The sequence below is a fragment of the Diceros bicornis genome, chromosome 15, assembly GCF_020826845.1.
Source record: "Diceros bicornis minor isolate mBicDic1 chromosome 15, mDicBic1.mat.cur, whole genome shotgun sequence".
Classification (NCBI taxonomy): domain Eukaryota; kingdom Metazoa; phylum Chordata; class Mammalia; order Perissodactyla; family Rhinocerotidae; genus Diceros; species Diceros bicornis.
Genome location: NC_080754.1, coordinates 20537033 through 20558787, shown reverse-complemented (window position 1 = coordinate 20558787; position 21755 = coordinate 20537033). Strand labels below are relative to the sequence as shown.

General features: G+C 39.1%; 1 protein-coding gene across 2 annotated transcripts in view; it reads left to right on the top strand.

The window, feature by feature from the left end:
- IGSF11 (immunoglobulin superfamily member 11) overlaps positions 1-20340 on the top strand; it is a 114377-nt gene extending 94037 nt beyond the window's left edge. The window contains exons 2-7 of one of the 2 annotated variants that reach the window (XM_058555537.1): positions 2853-3016; positions 4433-4640; positions 5144-5299; positions 17194-17316; positions 18180-18246; positions 19847-20340. In XM_058555537.1, coding sequence (XP_058411520.1) covers positions 2853-3016; positions 4433-4640; positions 5144-5299; positions 17194-17316; positions 18180-18246; positions 19847-20291 — 1163 coding nt within the window. In that variant the 3' untranslated portion in view covers positions 20292-20340. Of the gene's footprint in view, positions 1-2852; positions 3017-4432; positions 4641-5143; positions 5300-17193; positions 17317-18095; positions 18247-19846 lie in introns of both variants that reach the window. The other variant, XM_058555536.1, reaches the window with a different exon arrangement.
- Positions 20341-21755: the final 1415 nt, after the last annotated feature.

Sequence of the window (21755 nt, the reverse complement as noted above, 5' to 3'; positions counted from 1 at the left end):
AGATCTTAGAGAATTTTCCTAATGTTATTTAACTTAGAGACTTTTCTTGATGTTATCAAGTGCTTCATGTTCTATCACAGATGGCTTATTTTATGAAACATTTTGTCCTGCAAATTTACTCTTGAGAACATCATCAGACTATATGTGAAGAATATAAAGCTCTATAGAAGGAAGGTGCAATGTACGTTTATTTTTTGAACTAATTGTAATCATAGCAGTATGTTGTTGTGTTACTTTTTGGGGAGAATTGAGACAATACACTTGAAAATAAAACAGTTTGAGATGCTGCCATGGACTTAACGTATTTTTCATGATTAGAATGGCTTCTTTGTTGGGTCTCCCTGACCTAGTTTAATCTCCTGTTAGTCCCATACTGTTCTGTAGTCCCAGGCGGGCAGGCATTCTTTTCAGAAGAGATAAGTTGATTTTGACTTCCCAGGAGTTGGCTCTAGTAAGTCACTGTTTTCTTTTTTGAATTTTAACAGTTATTGAGGTATAATTTACGTTCCAAAAATTTTACCCATTTAAAGTATAAAATTCACTTATTTTTAGTAAATTTAGTAAATTTATGGGGTTGTACAGGTGTCATAACAATTCAGTTTTGGAAGTTTTCCATCACCCTGAAGAGTTCCATTGAACCTATTTGCCTCAATCCCTCCTCCCTCCTCTGCAGCCTCATGTAACGACTGATTTATTTCTTATCTCTCTAGATTTGCCTTTTCTGGACATTTCATATAAATGGAATAATGCAGTAGTCTTTTGCATCTGACTTCTTTCAATTAGCAAAATGTTTTTGAGAGGCACATCCATGCTGTAACATTTATCAGTAGTTTCTTCCCTTTATTTCTGAATAGTATTTCATTATATGGATATACCACATTTTGTTTATCCAGTCACCAGTTGATGGATATTTGTATTATTTCTATTTGGGGGTATGACATGAATAATGCTGCTATGAACATTCATGGTTAAGTCTTTGTGTGGACGTATATTTTCATTTTACTTAGGTGGTTTCCTAGGAATGGAATTGCTGGATTGTATGGTAAGTTTATGTTAAACTTTTTAAGAAACTGAAACTATTTTCCAAAGTGGCTGTACCATTTTACATTCCCACCAGCAGTGAATGAGGATTTCAGTTTCTCTGCATCTTTGTCAGCACTTGGCATTGTCCTCATTATAGCCATTCCAGTGGGTGTGTAATGATTTCTTATTGTGATTTGAATATGCAGTTTCCTAGTGAGTAATAGTGTTGAGCATCTTTCCATGTGCTTATTTATTAGCCTTTGTTGAAGTGTTTATTCCAATCTTTTACCCATTTTAAAATTAGATTGTCTTTTTATTACTGAGTTGTTCTTTATATATTCCGTATACAAGTCCTTTATCAGGTCTATGATTTACAAATATTTTTTTCCCCAGTGTGTACCTTGGCTTTTTATTTTCTTAATTAAATCTTTTGAAGCACAAACCTTTTTTAATTTTAATTAAGTCTAATTTATTAATTTTTTTTTGTGATATGTAGTACTGGTGTCATATCTAATACCTCTTTCACTAACCCAAGGTCACAAAGATGTTCTCCTATGTTTATTTCTAGAAGTTTTATAGTTTTAGCTCTTATAGTTAGGTCTATGATACCTTTTGAGTTGATTTTTGTGTATGCTTTGAGGCAAGGGTCCGAGTTAATTTTTTTTTGCATATTAATATCCCATTGTCCCAACACCGTTTGTTGAAAAGACTATTCTTTCTTTCCCCTATTTAATAGTCTTGTACCTTTGTTGAAAAACATTTGACCATAAGTAGAAGGGTTTATTTCAGAGTTCTGAATCCTGTGCCATTTACCTGGTGTTCTATCTTTATGCTAGTACCACACTGTATTGATTACTATTGCTCTATAGCAAGTTTTGAAATCAGATAGTGTGACTTCACCAAATTTGTTCTTCTTTTTCAATATTCTTTTGGCTATTCTAGTTCTTTGCCTTTCCATGTGTTTTAGAATTAGTTTGTCAATATCTATAAAATGCCTGCTGGGATTTTTATTGGAATTGCTCTGAATCTGTACATCAGTTGGGGGAGAATTGGCATCTTAACGATATTGAATCTTCCAATCTATGATCATTGCGTATCTGTCCATTTACTTTGTCTTTTTTCTTTTTTTTGTGAGGAAGATCAGCCCTGAGCTAACATCTGCCAATCCTCTTCTTTTTGCCGAGGAAGACCGGCCCTGGGCTAACATCTGTGCCCCTCTTCCTCCACTTTACATGGGGTGCTGCCACAGCATGGCCTGACAAGCCGTGCATCGGCACGCGCCCGGGATCCGAACCTGCGATCCCCAGGCCACCGGGCCACCGCAGTGGAGCGCGCGTACTCAGCTGCTTGCGCCACTGGGCTGGCCCGCATTTACTTAGTCTTATTTGATTTCTTTCATCAGCATTTTATAATTTTCAGTGTATAGATCTTGCACATATTTTGTTAGATTTATACATAAGCATTTAATTTTACATATGTATTGTAATGACACTTTTAAGAAAATTCATCCCTCATCACCATTACAAGTTTTACTCAAACCTTATCAGTTGAATTCTCCCATGTTGTATTTGAATCTGGCCAAATACCAGATAGTGTCTTATAAAATAGAGTAAATGGTCTCTAATACTTTTCATTTGTAGTTTCTGAGAGGTAAAGGGATGAACTATTTTTATTATTTTGATTCAGTGACTGCTCAGTAGTTGTTTAGTAGGACTGTCATGTCAGTCTGTTCACATTAGCGATAATGTAAAGCACACAAACCTTTTCTGAAGGGACTTGGACTCTCAGGAAGGGGTGAGTACATAACTTCCCTGTTCTTCCCTCTGCAGGTGTGGCAGCTTCCCTGGAAGTCGCAGAGAGCCCTGGGAGTGTCCAGGTGGCCCGGGGTCAGACGGCAGTCCTGCCTTGTACTTTCACTACCAGCGCTGCCCTCGTTAACCTCAATGTCATTTGGATGGTCATTCCTCTCTCCAATGCCAACCAACCTGAACAGGTACTTCTGTTTCCTCCTGTGCTACTTCTAAAATATTAGTCTTTTCAGAAGAGGTACATAGGAAAGCATCCTGAGTACATATTTGATTTCTAGAATAAGGTGGCACTCTCAGTATGCCTGTGCTGTTTTAAGTCCTATTCCTGTGTTGTTAGTCAATTATCAGAAGAGGCTATCCTCTTTTTAGAAGACATTTTTTTTGAATTAACAAATGTCAGGGGGATCCTTCTGAGAATTTTATGTAGGAACCTGAAGACATTGCTGACAGGAAATACCAAGACAGAAAAAGCAGAGCATCTTTTGACAGGAAAGGGCCGACACTAACACAGGTGGATGATAGTACTTTTTAAGGATAATGATAATATTAAGGATGTAATGTTAGATAGTAGTACTTGATTTATTTGGCTAATTTCACAAGTATTTTAAAATAAACAAAGCCAGGCATACTAGCCAACGTCAGAGTCTGAAAAATTAGAGTACGTGAAAATAGAAGCTGCTACCTAATAAGCGTATCAATTATAGATAAAAGATCCATAATTTGTAATACCCGCTGCAGAAAATAATGCTCAGAAAATTAATGAATTGTGATCATGACTATACCTTCATTCCCAAAGATAACTTATTTCTGTTATGAAGCTTTTCTGCTTCAGTAAGCTTATTACTACCCAAAAATATTTGATAAGCTAAATTTTCTGATAGAAAATTCAACCAGGTATATTTAATAGAAGTTTCTTTTATTTCTTTAAACTATGGAATTTTTGTAATTGGACTGAGCCTTTGATATCGTTTTGTTCAACCTCATTATTTTAGGAGTCAGTGATTGAGTCAGAGGCAAAGAAGGACTTGACCACAGTTACCCGAACATTTGCAGATGGAACTTGAATAGAGCCTGGTCCCTCACTCTCAACCCAAAGGGCTTTTTACAACACCGTTCTGAGTCCTCTCCCTTGAAGAGTTAACTTTGATAATAGAAATTGATATAAGAAGAGCAATCATGGACTTGTAACTCTTTTTCCCTCTTATGACATTCGTTTATATCCAGTCTATAGCTGTGATCTATTATTTTGTCACCTAGTAAGCATGAGAATGGCAGTGCTAATGTTTTTTAAACTTTTTATTTTGCAGTTAATTTTTGAACTGATGAAAATATTTGTGGGCTGATAGTAGGATAGCATTAAAGACATTTTTTATATTTTGATCAGTTAGGTAAGGAAACAGTGTTATTCCAATTTGGCATGTAAGACTGTAGAACCCCAAGATACCGATGACGGGTGCTGTAGTAAAAAGTTGATGACAACTGTAAGATAAGAAAGAAAATTTTCCAACATTTGGTGCAGTCTACTGTCTACCAGATAGTTATTGTTACGTTTCTTGAAGGGGATGCAGTGGCCATTGTATTCATTTTGCTTTCTTCTGCAGGTCATTCTGTATCAGGGTGGACAGATGTTTGATGGTGCCCCCCGGTTCCACGGTCGGGTAGGATTTACAGGCACCATGCCAGCCACCAACGTCTCCATCTTCATTAATAACACTCAGCTCTCAGACACAGGCACCTACCAGTGTTTGGTCAACAACCTTCCAGACAGAGGGGGCAGGAACATTGGGGTCACCGGTCTCACAGTTTTGGGTGAGTGACAGGAAATGCTCCTGGCACCTTGGCTGTACTTAGGAATCTACTCTCAAGCATGCTAACTTCTGCCTGTCCTTCTGTGCTCTCCATCTGCCTGTGTCCATTTCCTGTCTTGTCTCCTCTCAGCCTATCTTGACTCTGCTTCTCCATGCTTCCTACACATGTTTTAAAATTCGTTGACTCGAAGGATCTTAAGAATGCTGCTTTAGAGAAAGTGGAGTAAAACCAGGACCATTAGATACCTTGAAAATATAATCAAAGAGTGTAGCCCCGTTTATATGTTTGCTTCCTGCCAGCTGAAGTTGTAGACCCTGCACTTATGCTCAAGCCCTGTGAATAGTAGCTGACTGTCCACTGCCTTCACCCATGAGACAGTCTTCTGGTATGTGTTCCAAAAACAGTGTCATCTCAGGTTCCAGGCACTGACTGTTGATGTCTCCTCCATAACCATCTGATTATGTAGTAAATGTGTGTTTTATTGCTTCCTCTTCCTGTTTTAGTTCCCCCTTCTGCCCCACACTGCCAGATCCAAGGATCCCAGGACATCGGCAGCGATGTCATCTTGCTCTGTAGCTCAGATGAAGGCATTCCTCGACCAACTTACCTTTGGGAGAAGTTAGACAATACCCTCAAACTACCTCCAACAGCCACTCAGGGTATGTACAATGTTGCTTTACCCATTTAATTAGTTATCATGGAAAATTCTGATTCTAAGACTCACAAAGTAATTAATAGATTTTGAAAAATAACACCCTGTATTTGTAACTGCTGAAAAAGCCATCTGGATCATTTTGTGTTTTCAACTGTAAAGAGAATAAAATATTTTCTTTCTCTTCTCATTGCTGCCTTTATGAAATGTATCTCATCCAGTGGTAACTATATATGGCAATTCTTTTCCCTTATAGTGAAGATTTAAAATAGCTAAATGGTAGCTTCTTTGTGTTGTTAACTGTCGGATAATTCTGGATGTTTATAGCTGAGAATCCACTTCCTCCTTGAGGCACAACTGTGTATTTTAGTATGAAAGACATCAGCATGGTCATGAGGGGGTTAATCATCCTGTTTTCAGCCTCAAGTCTCATTAGAGGAGGAGATGGGAAAGGGAGCAGGAAAGGCCTCAGATCATGGGAGATCCAGGAGTTGATCACACCAGACAGGTAAAGGTGGAGGAGGTACAAGTATCGTTGATGGTTTTCTATGTGTAAATCCAGCTATGTAAATTTGATGTTAAAGGAAACACTCTTGAAAAATTGAGGAAAATTTATGAAATAAAATGAGGGAAAATTATAGAATTATGTATAAAATCTTCTATTTCGAGAAACCAAAGTTTAGCAGCCTTGAGTGTTACATCATCTCTGATACAGAAAATGTATCTTGTTGCATTCTCAGGGCAGATTTATGTATTTTAAGGTTAAGAGTTGGCGGTTAATGGAGAGGCCCAGACTACCTTAGTTGTGCCTGATAAGTCTGAATCATATTGATGGTATATGCCTGTCGTGGAGAAGGAAAGTCCTGCATGGTGGGGTGAAGTTAGACACAATATAGAACCAAGGCAAGGAGCTTCTTAAGAGCCTATGAGTTTCCTTTAAGAATTCCAGCAGAAATATTAATGGACCCTCACATCATCTTTTAATTAACCTAGCCCAAAATTAATTCTTTAAAAAAACTGATTTTCAACATAGTAACTTTTGGGTTACTCCAGTAAGGATTACTGCAACACTGTTGTCCCCTACTGATTGTTCCTTGCTAAATGTTTCAGCCACACTGTGGGCTAAAGAGTTTTTTTTTGTGGACTAATTTGTTAATCTCACCATTGTTAAGTGGTGTGTTTCAAGTAGCCCTTGTCTAGAAATCCTGAAAACTGTATTCAAATTTCAGATTTCCCGCTATTTCTGTGACAGTTCACCTCTCTGGGCCTGTGCTGCCTTTCTGTAAAATAAGAGGATCAAACAATACCATCGCCAAAGTCCTGTGTATCAGCATTAAGATTCTATGATTTATAACATTTCTGTGAAATATTGGGCTGAGTTTGGAATTAGAAATGAACTTTTAAAAGTGTTTGTTGGTATGTAAGTTGAGAAATATCTGTAGAAAGAGCCTTCCATGCTCCTTTGTTTCTGAATAAGTATACATCAGTCAAATTTTTTGGTATCTTTGCAACTTGAATATTCTTTGATACTTTAGGTATAAATGTGAACTTGGATGCCAAAGATGAAAAAGTTTGTCTTTTATAATACAAACTCTGAATCTGGTATCAGAATTACTTTGGATAACTTCATTTATCATAATAATATGCATTAAATCAGTCAAATTTTTAATTTAAATTTACCTTTTGATATCTTCATTAATAAAGTGGATCTCAAAGTAGCATATAATCCCAAAATAATTTAGATAGATTTTTTCCAGAAAATTTGCTTTCTAATTGTGTTTGCAGTTGTTTAATATAAACTCAGGATACATTCTCTGAAGAGAATATTTGGCACCAGGGCACCCCAGAAGTCTGATTAGTGACAGGGGCATAATATTTGGGGGTTTAGAATTGTGCTTGTATATAGGGGCTAGCTTGAAGGAGCTCCATCTGGCCAAATCTGGGATAATCTGAACGTTAAAATAAATATATAATCCGCTGAGAAAAATGAGAATTCCTAAATCCCTACTGATATATACAAATAAGTGAGGCGGAAGGGAAAGCATTTTTTTATTGTAGGATGTATGTAGAAAAAAAGATGGAGTTATAAAATCATCGTTGATGTCAAAATAGTGGACAGAAGTTTGATGAGCAACAGAATATTTACATAGTTCCAAAGTGTGTCCAACAAATTACTTGTTAATTACAAAGAAAACATGGTAACTTTATAGTGCAGAGACCTACTGGATACCACTTTAACCAAATGATCAAAGTAAACATTACCAATACTGTGACAAACTGATATCCTGTGCCTCCTGATATATGCACTGAGAAGGGTACAGCATCATTGCTCTGCTATTCCTGTCAAAAACACATAACATGAATCTAATCATGAGAAACATCAAACAAACAAAGGTGAAGACAAAACTGTTCAAGATTAAGTGAGACTAAGGAGTTGAAACAACTAAATGCAATGAAGATCACTACAGTATGGCAATCATATTACAATATGTAAACGTATCAAATTAATGTGTTGTACACTTTAAATTTACACAATGTTCTATGTCAAACATAGTTCAGGAAAAGAAAAAAAATTCTGATTATCTAGGGGAAAAGTAGGTTCCATGGTCAAGTAAATTGGGACAAGACAAAAAGAAAATCCTGGATTAGAATCTGGACAGGGAAAGAAATAGCTAGAAAGGACAATTATTGGGACGATTGATGAAATCTGAGTATAAACTGTGGATTAGATAATACTGTTGTATCAATGTTAAATTTTTTGACTTTGATACTTGTGCTGTGATTATGTAAAGAATGTTCTTAGGCAATATTTACTAAGTACTTAGTGGTAAAGAGGCATAATGTCTTCAATTCACTCTGATTATTTGAAGCAAAATGTAGCAGTTTGGTCTATACTCCTAAGGCCTGCACAACTGGCCCAGGTTCCAGTAAGTGGAAATATAACATGAGATAGAGTTCACTAGGCTCTGCATCAGTGATGCTCAACAGAGGACACTTCCATTTGGCAACGAGTGGAGAAATTTTGGTTGTCGCAGCTGGGAGGAGTGTGCTACTGGCAGGTAGTGGGTAGAGGCCAGGGATGCTACTAAGCATCCTATTATGCACAAGATAGCCCCCACAACAAGAAATATCCAACCCAAAATGTCCATAAGTGAATTACATTGATAGATTTTCTAATGTTAAAACCTCCTTGCATTTCTGGAATAAAGTCTATTTGATTGTGATTATTTTTTAATACATTGCTACATTTGGTATGCTAATATCTTAGAATTTTTTGCATCTGTGATCATAAGTGAGAAAGGCCTATGATTTTGTGTCTTCCATTGTCCTGGTTCAGTTTTAGTATCAGATTATACAATGGCCTCATAAAATGAGTTGGGCAGCTTTTCCTCTTTTTCTGTCCTCTGAAACAGTATGAATAAGATGGAGATTATCTGCTGATTTTGTAGAATTTGCCTATAAAAGCTTTGCCTCGCTATTATGTTTTGTTGGTAGATTTTTGATACTGATTCAGTTTCTGTAATGGTGTACATTTGTTTAGATTTTCTGTATCTTTATTTTTCTAGAAACGTCTCTTTTGTCTGAGTTTATTCATATTGGTATCAACTCGTTCATAGTATTCTCTCTATGAAAACAGAAGAGTGCATTTAGAGCACAGGTGCTGGGGTCAGAGGGCGTGGTTTGGAATCCTGCCTCCAGGAATCACTGGCTGCATGCCCTTGTGCCTTAGTTTACTTATGTGTAAAATGGACACAATAATAGTAACTGCCTCACAGGGGTGGATTAAGATTAAATGTAAAACATTTAGAACAGCATCTGGCATGTATAAGCACTTAATAAATATTAGATTTATATTATCATTAGTATTATTATTCTCTTAGGAATTTTAAAACTCTCTGTATTTATGTTCCCCCTTTCATTCCTAATTCTGTTTATTGGTGCTTTTCCTCTTTATTTTTTTGATCAATATGCTAAACCCAGCTTTATAAAACTATATCTGTCCTCTTGTATACTTGTATTCATTTCTGTTCTTCATTCATTCATTCATTCAGGAGATATTTGTTGGGTACCTAGTGGGTGCCAGACGCTGTTCTAGGTGCTTGGAGACACATCAGTGAACAGGACAGGAGTCCTTCCCTTTGTAGAGCTCACAGCCTAGTGGGTGGAGATTGAACATAATGAATTAGTAAATTGCAGACTTTGTTTCAAGGTGGTAAGTTCTCTGGGGGAAAAATAGATCAAGATAAAATGGACTAGTTGGGGCCTGAGGAGCTGCAATTTTGAATAAGACATTTAGGGGAAGCCCCATTGAGAGGAAGGTACTCTAGCAAAGATTTAGAGATGAAGGAATGAGGTCTGTGAATTTGGGGGCTGGAGAGCACTCCAGGCAGAGGGAACAGGCACACGAATGCCCTGAGGCAGGAATGCGCCTGGTGTTTTTGATGAACAGCAAAGAGGCCTATGTGTTTGGAGTGGCGTGAGCAAGGGGAGAGTGGTAAGAGCTATTGTGTCCAGTTACAGGTGCTAGGAGATATATTATCTCGTATGAAACACGTTAATTGTATCGTTCAAATATTCTGTATATTTACCAATATTTTGTCTGTTTCAGCTATTATTTTATGAGAGAGATGTGTTTAAAAATCACATCATAGTAGGGTTGTGGATTTGTCAATTTGTTCTTGCAATTCTGCCAATTTTTAAAAATCTCTTTGAGCCCATGTCATTAGGTACTGACAGTTTTGTTACATCTCCCTGATTCTCTATGCTTAATATGCATTTTTGCCTTATTTTAACTGTTATTAAAATTCGTATAGTTGCTTTCTGTGGTTGATTCTTGTTGGTATGTTTCTATTTAATGGTTCATTTACTTTCAGGTTTCCATGCTTTATATTTTAGGTGTATCTCTTGTAAGCAGCATATATCTGGATTCAGTTTGGTTTTCAATCTGCAATCTGAGAGCCTCTATCCTTTGATTGAATCCATTTACATTAATTATGATTATGGATCTATTTAGGGTAATTTCTAATATTTTGTGTTTTCTATTTACCAGGCTTTTTTTTTCCTCCCCGCTCTCCATGCCTTTTACTAACTGAGTGTTCTTTATAAATTATGCATTTTTCCTTCATGTTCCTGAGAAATCCTCGTTGCCCTCATCCTTTCATAATTTAATACAGTGAAGAGAGATGAGGAACTCTCTTGCTTGCTTGAGAACTCTGTGCAGAACTTTGTATGGAGATCATAGGTGGAGCAGGAGGGTATCTTAAATATCACTACAGTCTGACACCATCATCTACAGGGGAGAAGACTGAAGCCCAGGGAGGATTCCAGGTTTGCCCTAAGTCTGCTGATCGAAAGCACTCCCATTCTTTCTCCTGCCGTGCCTGGAAGCCTCAGTAATCTTGATTCTCCTTGAACTGCCACTGCTGGTTCTCCTCCCAGTGAGAGTGTTTCCTTAATTCTCTCCTAGGGGGTAGAAAAGTTTTTACCCACTTTAGTTGTGAAAAACAGGTACTTATTTCATCTTCTTCAAGATGTTATTCTGACTGAAGACAAGTTTTTCCCCTTTCTTTTTGCCTTCTGACATAAGGAAGCAAGTCTCATACAGTGTTCAATACTCCTTCTTCTTTAAAAAATTAAATATCAGCGATTATCACAACTCTATTCATTTGTTTGTACATTTGTCCATTCTTCGTGTATGTCTGTGTATGTGTGTGTTTATGTGCACGCACACCGACACAACCCTTATTCTATGCAACTTCCTCAGGTTAGAGTGTTGGGGAAGATAGAGAAATATAAGTGTAAAGAGATGTATCTCCCTTCTAGAGCTCACTGTCCAGTGGAGGACAGATATAAAGAGATAATTATAGTGCTACAGGTTTAATGCTATTAAAATGTTCACTGTGCTATAAAATTAAAAGACAGAAGTATTAATTCTCCCTGAAGAGTCTAGGAAGAACTTTATAGGTAAAGCGATTCCTGAGCAGAAAAAGATCTTAAAGTATGAGTAAAAATTTTACCAGGTAAAAGAGGATATTATCAATAGAGGGAACCATATATGTAAAATCTTGCAAGTATAAAGTATGACATTTCCAAGTGAGAAGATCTATGAAGCCGACATAAAGATTCATGGGGGTTTGGCCAGAGAGGGGGTTGGCGAGATCAAGTCCGGGTTGTGAAAGGCATATATAACATTCAAGGAGTTTGGATGTTATCTTTGAGACTGTGGGTATTCCGTGGCATTTATAAAGCAGGAGAAGATATCCAGTTTTGCATTTTAGAAACAGCTTCAGCGATCAGGGTGAGAGACAGGCAGCCAGGTCGTAGATGGGAGGCTTTGATAATAGCTCCATCAAGAAATGAAGAGGGCCTGAACTAAGGCCCTCCTGATGGAGAAGAAGGAATAGGAGGCAGGGTGGCTTCAAGAGAGACTGAAGACAAAATCAACAAGATGTAGGGCTTGATTAGTTGTTGGGACCCAGAAAAGAGTCAAAGTTCATTCAGATTCCTGTCTTAGGCCATTGAATGAACAGTAACTATATTAACTCAGAGAAAGAATACTTAGAGGTTTGCTCTAGGAAGGTAGTGAGTGAGTGAGTGGTCCTCTGGGACTCTGGATGGGGACTGAAATAATGATAATGGTAACAGGTAACATTTCTTAGGCGCTCAGTGCCATTTTCCTTTGAGAATTAAAGCTTAACAATCAACATAGAGACATATTGACTCAAGAGAATCCACTGATGTCAAGTTAAAAACAAGGGCACTCAGAGTCAACACTTCTGGGAGCCCAGACAGAAGTGTGTAGGAGAGAAGCAGTCACGATCCAGTCAGTTAGTCTTGTTTGCTGCTGTTGCCATGTGGGAAGCCTGTGTTCATGACCCCGTCTGTTGCTAACGGTGAGTCATTCTTGCAAATAAATACTAATGTTTATAGACATATTTTATACAAATGCCACAAGCGGTATTCCAAAAAATAACAAGTTTTAGAAGCAAAGTAAGTCCTTAGCTTAGTAATTTTGATGCCTGATTCTATGTAATGTTGTTAATACCAGGGGACCTAGATATTATATTATTCAGATATTGCCCAATAATATTCATTGGTGTTTTCCAGTGTTTGAATATTTGCTGTAGACTTCAGTTCTCTGTAAATACTTCAATAGCAGAAATGCAAAGAGGAGATGGGATTGTTGCTGTGGAATACACTGGCATGAAATCGGAAATGGGTTTAAAATCTGAATTGGCAAAAGCAGGATCTATGTCAATGGCAAAACCAAAATCAGGGCAAACAGACAAAATATTTTCATCATTAAATAAAGGAAATGAGCTCAGATGAAGCAGTGTGTATCCTGACATCTGCCTCAAAGGTGTTTTTTATGGTCTCTTAATGGGGACGGGTTCTCTCCCTGTCCCTTCGCCATCTACGTCTTAATTCAACCAACATCAACACAAAAACGAAATGAAATTTTCTGTGTCTGGAAAATTTGGCATGAAACAGTGATCAAGACTGCTGGATAATTCACTTAATGCTATTTTCAAGTTTTCTTTTAGAATGACAGAGTTTAAATATTAAGTATTTATAATATTATCTTTGAATTTTTAAATAGATTTTAATTTGGCATTTATTTTGTGTTGATTTTCCCTTTTTTGCTATTTTTTTTATCATCAAATGTTTGTATCAGGTTGCAATCATTTTTTACATATCATGGAAATACATAATTTTTATGTATTTATGTATATATTATTCATAATATATTGGTTCAAATAACAATAAATCATGCGTTCATTATTTTTTCTACATAATACTTTTGAAACTTTTATATAAGAAATGACTCACTGTTTGTTATTATTGTGGTCACTCATCATTATTTAAAAATAAATAAATCATGAAAAATATATAATAATTTATGATTTGGGAATTCCTCTCTCTCAACCTCAAATCCTGAATATTAATAGCTATTGTGAATTTGGAGACATTTGACATTTTCCCAATTTCTTGACTGGTTTTTCTTATGACTCAGGAAAATATGTAAATTTCTCAAGCAATGCCAGGAAGGAATTCCCTTGTGGAAACATCACCAGGCACTGTACTGAGCTTGTTACATGCATTATCTCATCTAGTCCTCACAGTATAGTAACCTAGGAGGTGGGGACACGTGATAGCTCCACGTCACACCTGAGGAAACTACGGCATAGATGAAGAAGAGGTGACACGTTCAAGACACAGAGCTAGTAGGTGGGAGAGCAGATTCCAGCCCAGGCCGTCCGAGTCTAGAACAGTGCTCTCAGCCGGTGCACTATCAGAAAAGTGGTGGTGATCAGAAAAGTGGTTCTGGACCTGGGAGAAAGGATGGAAGTGGAATGTGCACTTATGTTTATTTCTCTCTAATTCTGAAGGGCTTTCTAATGCAGGCGCACAGCCTCTGTGGGGTACAGGGTTGCTGTGGACTAAGACAGTGGGGTGTGATATCATTTGTGCTTCGCAAACTGTACTTCCACATAGTTGAACTTTCCCTGTTCTTTAAAAGAAAGAAGATCAAAAGAACATTTATTCTCTAACTTCATTTCAACAAATTACTTTGGTGCCAGAGCAGGCCAAGTGAAGTGACAGATTGAGGACTTAGTCCATCTTGTTTCAGAAAGAGCCACGTGCTTGTGGCTGGGAGCAGTCTGCTTGCTGAAGAGGTGTTTCGGTCTCCACCAGGCCTTGACCACACAGACAGCCCTCTTCTGCTTCCTGTCAATCCTCTCTTATCAACGTGTCTGCCTCGTTCCCTGATTACATTCTGAGTTAGTTCTAGCACGGTACGTCAGCCTCAGTTAAGAATACTTCCTTATATCAATCTGCTCGTGGAGTCTGCATCTATAGAGACAAAGGGAAGAACAGTGACTTCATCTTTTAAAAATAACCGTTGTAAAGCAAGAATCTTTAATGTCTACCTCCTTCTACATGCCAGAATGCCACTTAGATCAGCTGTTAAAAATTTCCCAAATTATCTCTATGGAAATGTCAGCAAAATTACTGGTTCTGTGTGAGCTGATCAAATTCCCAAGATTTCAGGGCTTAGGAAAACACCACCACCACCGTGTGTGGAATTGTGGGGTTAGTGCCCAGAGATTATGGTTTTTTTGCATGATGATATTAGGGCGTGCATTGAAGATGGAGTTAGGCCGATGGCTTAGTTCAATACTAACAGCATGGGAACATTGCATGGTTAGAAAATACCCTATAGATGCACCCTATAGACTGCTGTGGTTTTAAATGCCTTATATGTGAGAGCCATATATGTGTATGGTGATTATGAGGTTTGGACACGGACAGACCTGATTTTATAGACTGCTGCTGCTTGTGTACTGTGTGATCTTGGACAAATTGCAAAGCCTCTCTGAGCTTTTTCATCTTTGAAAAGTAGGGAATATAAAACCTAACCTTGTCGTGAAGATTAAATGGCATATGTAAAGCGTGCTTGTACATGCATGTACAGTGCATGTGGTACGCAGTAGTCACTACAGAGAAGATAGCTCCTTTATTTCTTTATTGAGCACCTTTCTGTATGCTGGATAATTTCTGAGGATAGTGATACAGTGATGAACAAGACAAACCCAGTCCCTTATCTTAATGAGATAAGTAGGCAAGAAACTGCAATAAATGGGGTAAGTGCCAGCACTAGAGGATATGGGGTGCTGGGGACACATAGGAGGGGATTTGATGAAGGCCTGGGAAATCAAATAGGGCACAGAGGAGGAGAAAACAGTTCCCGCCAGACTGGCCCAAGTGTCTGAGTGAATTCACTGAAAGGCCTCCACACGCGGGTAGCCCTTAAGACTTGTTTGTTCATTTGTTTTTCAGGAAAAGGAAATAATACACAAGTGTGAACCAAGTAACCATCAGGTATATTGGCTTGGGTGTGTGGAGTACAATCTAAATGTCCAAATTCATCAAGCACTATATTCTGGAAAAGTAAGATATCCGTATAATATGGGTTTGACCTTTATGCTCCTATCAAAAAACAAAAGCAAACCAAAAAAAAAAAATCTCCTTTCCCTGTCCTGTCTATTGCAGTTAATTCCAATATGTGTTTGATGAGTCAGAGTCATTTATTAACACTATCCACTATGTTATGTTAGAAGGCAGAGAGATGACCGTGAGGGCTGTCGATGTCTGGAGATCTTTCAGAATTCGCTCATCCTCAGTGGATGCCCCTCCCTTGTCCCCAGCACCCTGTATCCTGTAGTTGGGGCACTTATCCTGTTTATTGTGGTTTCTTGGCTACTTGCCTCATTCAGGTAAGGGGCTGGGTTGGTCTTGTTCATCATTGTATCGCCATCCTCAGAAATTGCCCGCCACACAGGAAGGTGCTCGATAAATATTTATTGGTTAAATGACTTAATAAATAAACGCATGCATGCTGTGGTCAGGTCTGCTCTTGCTGACCTCTCTTCTCTGCTTCTGCCTTTGATCTAGATAGAAATGAAGGTCACCAGCAGAAACAAGGTAACTAAATCTTAGTTTCATGTAAAGTTAGTCTGCCCAGGGGAGAGACAGCTCCAAGTGTTGCCCCAGGGATAGATGGACTTTGTGCCAGAAATGAGCCATCAGGAGACACTTCCACTGACTCCTAGATTTGCGGCTCTTTTGAGTGGTTGAGATGACTGGATGTATTTTGTTCTGCCTAAGGGAGGCCATGAAGCCTAGAGCTTAGAGGTAAGACAGCCTTCCATCCAGTTCCAATTCCGATGACTAGCTGTGTAATCTTATTACTCATCTAAAGCCTCAGTGTCCTTATCTGTTCAATGGGATTAATAGTAAGAGTGCCTCATAGAGTCATTGTAAAGATTGAGATAATACATATAAAAGCTTCGCCAATGCTTGGCACATAGTGATAACTATTAACTTCAATTTTTATTATTACTGTAAGTCATTTACATTTTACTTATAAGGAATAAATAATAAAACTAGGCTCATGTTGATAAATTACTAAAATGTGAACTACTGAAACGTTTCTTGGTAATATCAATGTGGTCGCCTTGCAATTACACTGCTCAGATCTCCTGCTGCGGGGAACATAAGACTGACAGTCTCAGCTGCTTCCTCCAGGATCCACCAGGGCTTCACCTGGGCAGCTGCCAGCCAGTGACTGGGCACCATGGGGCCACTAATGCAGGCCTGTTCCTGCAAGGGGTGGGGCTCCTTTAACAGGTGACTTTGGCTCAGGGATCCCCATCAGCCTGGTGGAAACTTGCCTAACACTGTGCTGCAGTCTGAGATGCTCCCTCCCCAGCCCTCCTTCCTTCCCTCTCCCCTTCACAGGGGCCTACCTGCACTGCAGTCAGAGGATCTCCCAACCTTCTCCAGCTTCATCTCCATTCCCTTTACTGGCCTTTCCTCCAGTAAACCGTGTCTTGGTGTCTGCTTCCTGGAAAATCTGGACTTACACAAACAGTTATAATGGTTATTGGAAGGGAGTGACAGTCCACACCCTTGAGCACAGAGTGGATATTTTTTCCATCAAGTATGAAGTGAACATTGTTGTAATGAATTTAACTTCGTCTTGACGTTATTCCATTTCCTCAGAATTAAAATTTGGTGTTACGGATCGTAAATTCTCTAGGATAGAGATTACTAGCCACAGTTTCCTCAGGGAAGGCTACTGACATTTAGGACCTCTCAGCTGTGCAGATTGAGTTGTAAGATTGCCCTTCTTTAGGACCATCCTCTGTAGCTCCAGGTCTTGAAGGTGATGTTGTGATTTTAGTCTTCGGCATTCGTGAACCAAAAAATTTTTCCAGAAAAAGCTATTATAGCTCTTCAATGTTTATGTCTTTTTATAGTCTTATCTTCTGCTGATTTCTTTGGTTTTCATGTTTTTTCCCCTAAATCCTTACTTGATTATTATTTTTGTGACAGATCAGATCCAGGGAACAGTCACCATCCGGAACATCAGCTCACTCTCTTCAGGTCTGTACCAGTGCGTGGCTTCTAACGCCATCGGAACCAGCACTTGTCTTTTGGATCTCCAGGTGATTTCACGTAAGTGTGTAAAATTCTGAGTCCACTCTGGGTCTGCAACACCAAGATCTCTGTTAAACCAGGGAACGAAGAGTTCTGCTTAATTGTTTTTAGGTTGTTCAAAGATGAAATAGAAATTCTTTTGGTTTTAATCATTATTGAAAATATTTTATAAATGTATTAGCATACTTTTCAGCCTCAGCGATATGACATCTTTATGACAGAATGTCTTTCTCCTCAGGATCGTTAGAATCAAGTCAGTGTTGAATGTATAGTGCTACAGGCAAAAATTTGTAATGATGTTACAGCCATGGCAAGACCTTCTTGCGTTTTCTCCTAATCCCTTACATCTGTTTGCTTGTTAGGTGGCCAGGTCATAAATAAGCAGTGCAGAAACTCTCTCTTTAGTTGGGAATTCTGGGTTATTTGAATTCCAGTTGCAGAAGGGAGTGACCTGGCTGGGAGGAGGTGATATCCCACTGATGGCCAGGGTTCCTTTAGGCGCATCAGGCAGGTGAGCATCTTTCTCCTGCTCTGCTCCAGGTGCTCTTCTGAAGCAGTGAGTCATGTAACGTTCATTCATTCAATGAATGTTTGTGAGCCTACTGTGCGTTAGTCCCAGCCACTGGGGATTTGGAAAGTTAACTGAGGTTTAACTTTATATGGATGCACTACTTTAGGCAATTTTGTACATTTTAAGAAGATTCTGTAGTAGTTTATAAAGTTGCATGTATATATGCCGTTTCTCTCTCTTTCTCTCTTTTTTGGTTCTTTAAATCTACCTTAAATATATTTTGCAGCCCAGCCCAGGAACATTGGACTAATAGCTGGAGCCATTGGCACTGGGGCAGTTATTATCATTTTTTGCATTGCACTAATTTTAGGGGCATTCTTTTACTGGAGAAGCAAAAATAAAGAGGAGGAGGAAGAAGAAATTCCTAATGAAATAAGGTTTGTGTGTCAGATAATTTGTCCTACATAACCAATGTCTGTTTCTATTCATTTTGGTGGCTAAGATTTCTTTGCTAATCTTGTGACTGTGATGGCCAAGATAGTTAAAGCAGCCTAATAGTATTTTCTTGTGTTATTTCACTTTTCCTCATGGTACTACTCAGATTTATTTACTGGATCATGAAAGGGGAGGAGGGTCCAGCATGTAGCATGTACCCAACTAGGAGACACAAGTGAAGAATTTCCCCTTCTCCTCCCATGTCTCCAGGATAGTTGGGGTTAGGTGGCTGCCACAGTAGAAGAGTGACCATTGGCATTTATAATAGATGAGAACATAAAGCAAGAAGGAACACCATAAGAGCAAACCAGTACCTGTGTACACAGAGAGGCCAAAGCAGTATGGCTTGGTGTGAAAGACAGTTCAGTCGAGGATGTGAACATCTTAAGAAAACAATGTCAAAAGGATCTTTAAACATAAGTGACTCTTGGCATATTGTGGAGATATGGGGGTTCAAGCTCAGTCTCAGATTGCATCACGTCGTATCCTTATGGAAGATGCTTTAATGGCTCCAGTCTACTTAGCATGACATACACAGCCCTTCAGGATCTGACTCGTATCACTTCCCTGATCACTCCGTGTTCCAGTCTATTCTGTATTCTCTTATGCCTCAGGGTCTTTGCTCAACCCTCTACCCTCTTCCTGGACCAAATTCCTTCCCTTTTCATCCATCCCTTCAGTCAGTTCCTTGACCTAATTCAAGTCTAGTCCAGACGTCACCTCCTCACATAAGTTGACTTTAGCCCATTGTCCAGCCTTTCAAACTTGCAAATGTTCTTGCATTTTTGTCTCCCCCATTTCGCCATAGGCTTTTTTGGTATAGGAGCTGTGTCTTTTTTACATAAAACATCTAGTAGAATGCTTGCTACTCAATAAATGTGAGATGAAGTAGTTAATAAGTTAAATTAATGACATCTCTTAGCCTCTTATAATTCTTAACAGTTAGGACTGTTTGGGGTTAGATTTCATCCCAGCATAGGATTACCGCGGAAAACCTCTCATCAGCATGCCACAACGAAATCTCAAACCCTAAAGTGCAATAAAATCAGACCAGCTCTAACCATTTCTCAAAGTTCCCCACAGCCCTGGTTTGGTTTCCTAGCTATTTTATAGCAGCTAGCTCAATGGATTTCTTCATGGACTATTTTCCTATTTAGAGCAAAAAAAAATTTACATACACACGTATATATGCACACATACATAAACATGTACATATATATTCAGACACACATATATACATACATATTTTTTTCAGTTATATTGGAAGGCACAGTCTTTGAGAGATTTGATATTACGTTTTTTACTCTTGGAGATTGAGAAGCTGAGGGAAAAACTTTCCTGAGCATCGTCTCAAAGGGAATGAATGTCAGAGCCAAGGCCACCAGCACTGCCGTGTTTGCTTTCTGGATGGTGTGGTCTGTCCTGAGGATTTGTATTTTGCAGACATACTGGCCTTAACACGAGAAGAAAGAGTCCTGGGTGGGAGAGTGGGGTAAACCTCAAGTGAATGCTAACAACAACTTCATTTTTGTTCCTTTTCAGAGAGGATGATCTTCCACCTAAATGTTCTTCTTCTGCCAAAGCATTTCACACTGAGATCTCCTCCTCAGAGAACAACACGTTGACCTCTTCAAATACATACAACAGTCGATACTGGAGCAGCAATCCAAAAGTCCACAGAAACACGGAGTCATTCAACCACTTCAGTGACTTGCGCCAGTCTTTCTCCCTCCACTCAGGCAATGCCAATATCCCATCCGTCTATGCTAATGGGACCCATCTGGTCCCAGCTCCACAGAAGACTCTGGTAGTGACAGCCAACAGAGGCTCACCACCACAGGTCATGTCCAGGAGCAATGGCTCAGTCAGCAGGAAGCCTCGGCCTCAGCACACACACTCCTACACGGTCAGCCAAGCAACCCTGGAGCGAATTGGCGCTGTCCCTGTCATGGTGCCAGCCCAGAGTCGGGCCGGGTCCCTGGTATAGGACGTGAGCAGGATAGAGTGTTCAGAAAAGAATCAATGGACTGCCCCATACAAGGGGGAGGGTGAGGTGGGCGTGTGCTGGGAAAGAAACACTTTCCTTGTGATGATACTAGTAAAAAGCACAAAGAAGCAGGTAATGCTGTTACCTGGCCACTAAGAGTTGTGAAATGAACTGGAATGTTCCACTGTGAAGACTTGTTTCCCCACCACAGATGTCACTGGATTCTGTTCAAAAAGCTGGATCTCCAAGATGTGCCAAGCCGAGGAAAAAGATGCAAGAGCAGAATAGCACTTAAAGCTGAGACTGCAGTCCGGGTGGGCTTGTTCTTTAATTCATGCCTAACTTAATAATTTTTCAAGAGACTAAAGTGCCAGACAGAGTTTAAATAATGAAATTATATTAAAAGATAGGTGTCTTTAGAAAAAATAATGGACAACCCTCTCCCCATTCCCTCTCTGTAGAGGGCTTAATGGCATAAATGGTTAATGTCGGTCCCAACAGGGCTGACTCTTGTGTCACAGATTCAAAACTTTTTACACAAACAAAATTCAGTAAGAAATGGGGGAAAACAAAAGAAACTTCTCTGAGAAGCCCTTTCATATTTATTTATTTATCTCCTCCTGAACCATGAATTTCATATTTGGAATGTTGCTATATTGACAGATTCTTGCCTGTCTATGTTTTTCTAGGGTCTATTACAGGTCCGTGACAGTTACTGTTCATTATTTCCTGAAAAATATTTTTTTTAAAGAAAACTCTTGGTTTTTTAAAAAACTATACAAGAGAGGCATTGCGTTAGGAAAGAAAAGACTATTGTTAACACCATGTTCAATGCTTGTGTTCATTGAGCCCAGCAGGAGGCCCATCAGGAAAGAGCTAGTTTGAGTGGGCAGCACAGGAGCAGGGAGGCAGGCCTAAGGGCCTTGCGCGTTCCCGACAGCCTGTCAGAGCAGGGCTGTCCAGGTCTCCCTTGCCAGCACACTAGTTCCTCTTAATGAGGGCAGCCCTGATGCCTTTTGTACTGAGGTAGATAACTTGCTCCTTGTTTGACAAGTCGAGGTTAGAAGGTTGTTACAGGGAGGGCAGGAGTGGTTTTGTTTTTTTCAAAATAATTATTTTGCAAAAGAGATAAGACCGAGACAAAAGGGGTGTCTTCAGGTATGCTCCTGGGAGGGTCTGCCTTATATTTATCACAGCTCAGGGTTGCAATTTCGCTCAAATGCGTTTTACACCACTGTAAAGAGACTCCTTTTGTGATTAATTACCTGGCTTGGCTGGCCTTGGAGTTCACCAGATAATTTGCAAACGCTCCGCTCTATTTGCACTGTGTAGACCTGCCTGTTTGGTGACTGACTCGCTTTAATCACACTTTAAGCAACACACGAATGATTTCTTCCCAGATTTGTTTCCTAAATTATTTATGATGCTGAGCCCGTGATTTGATAAGAGCATCTTTTCTATCCC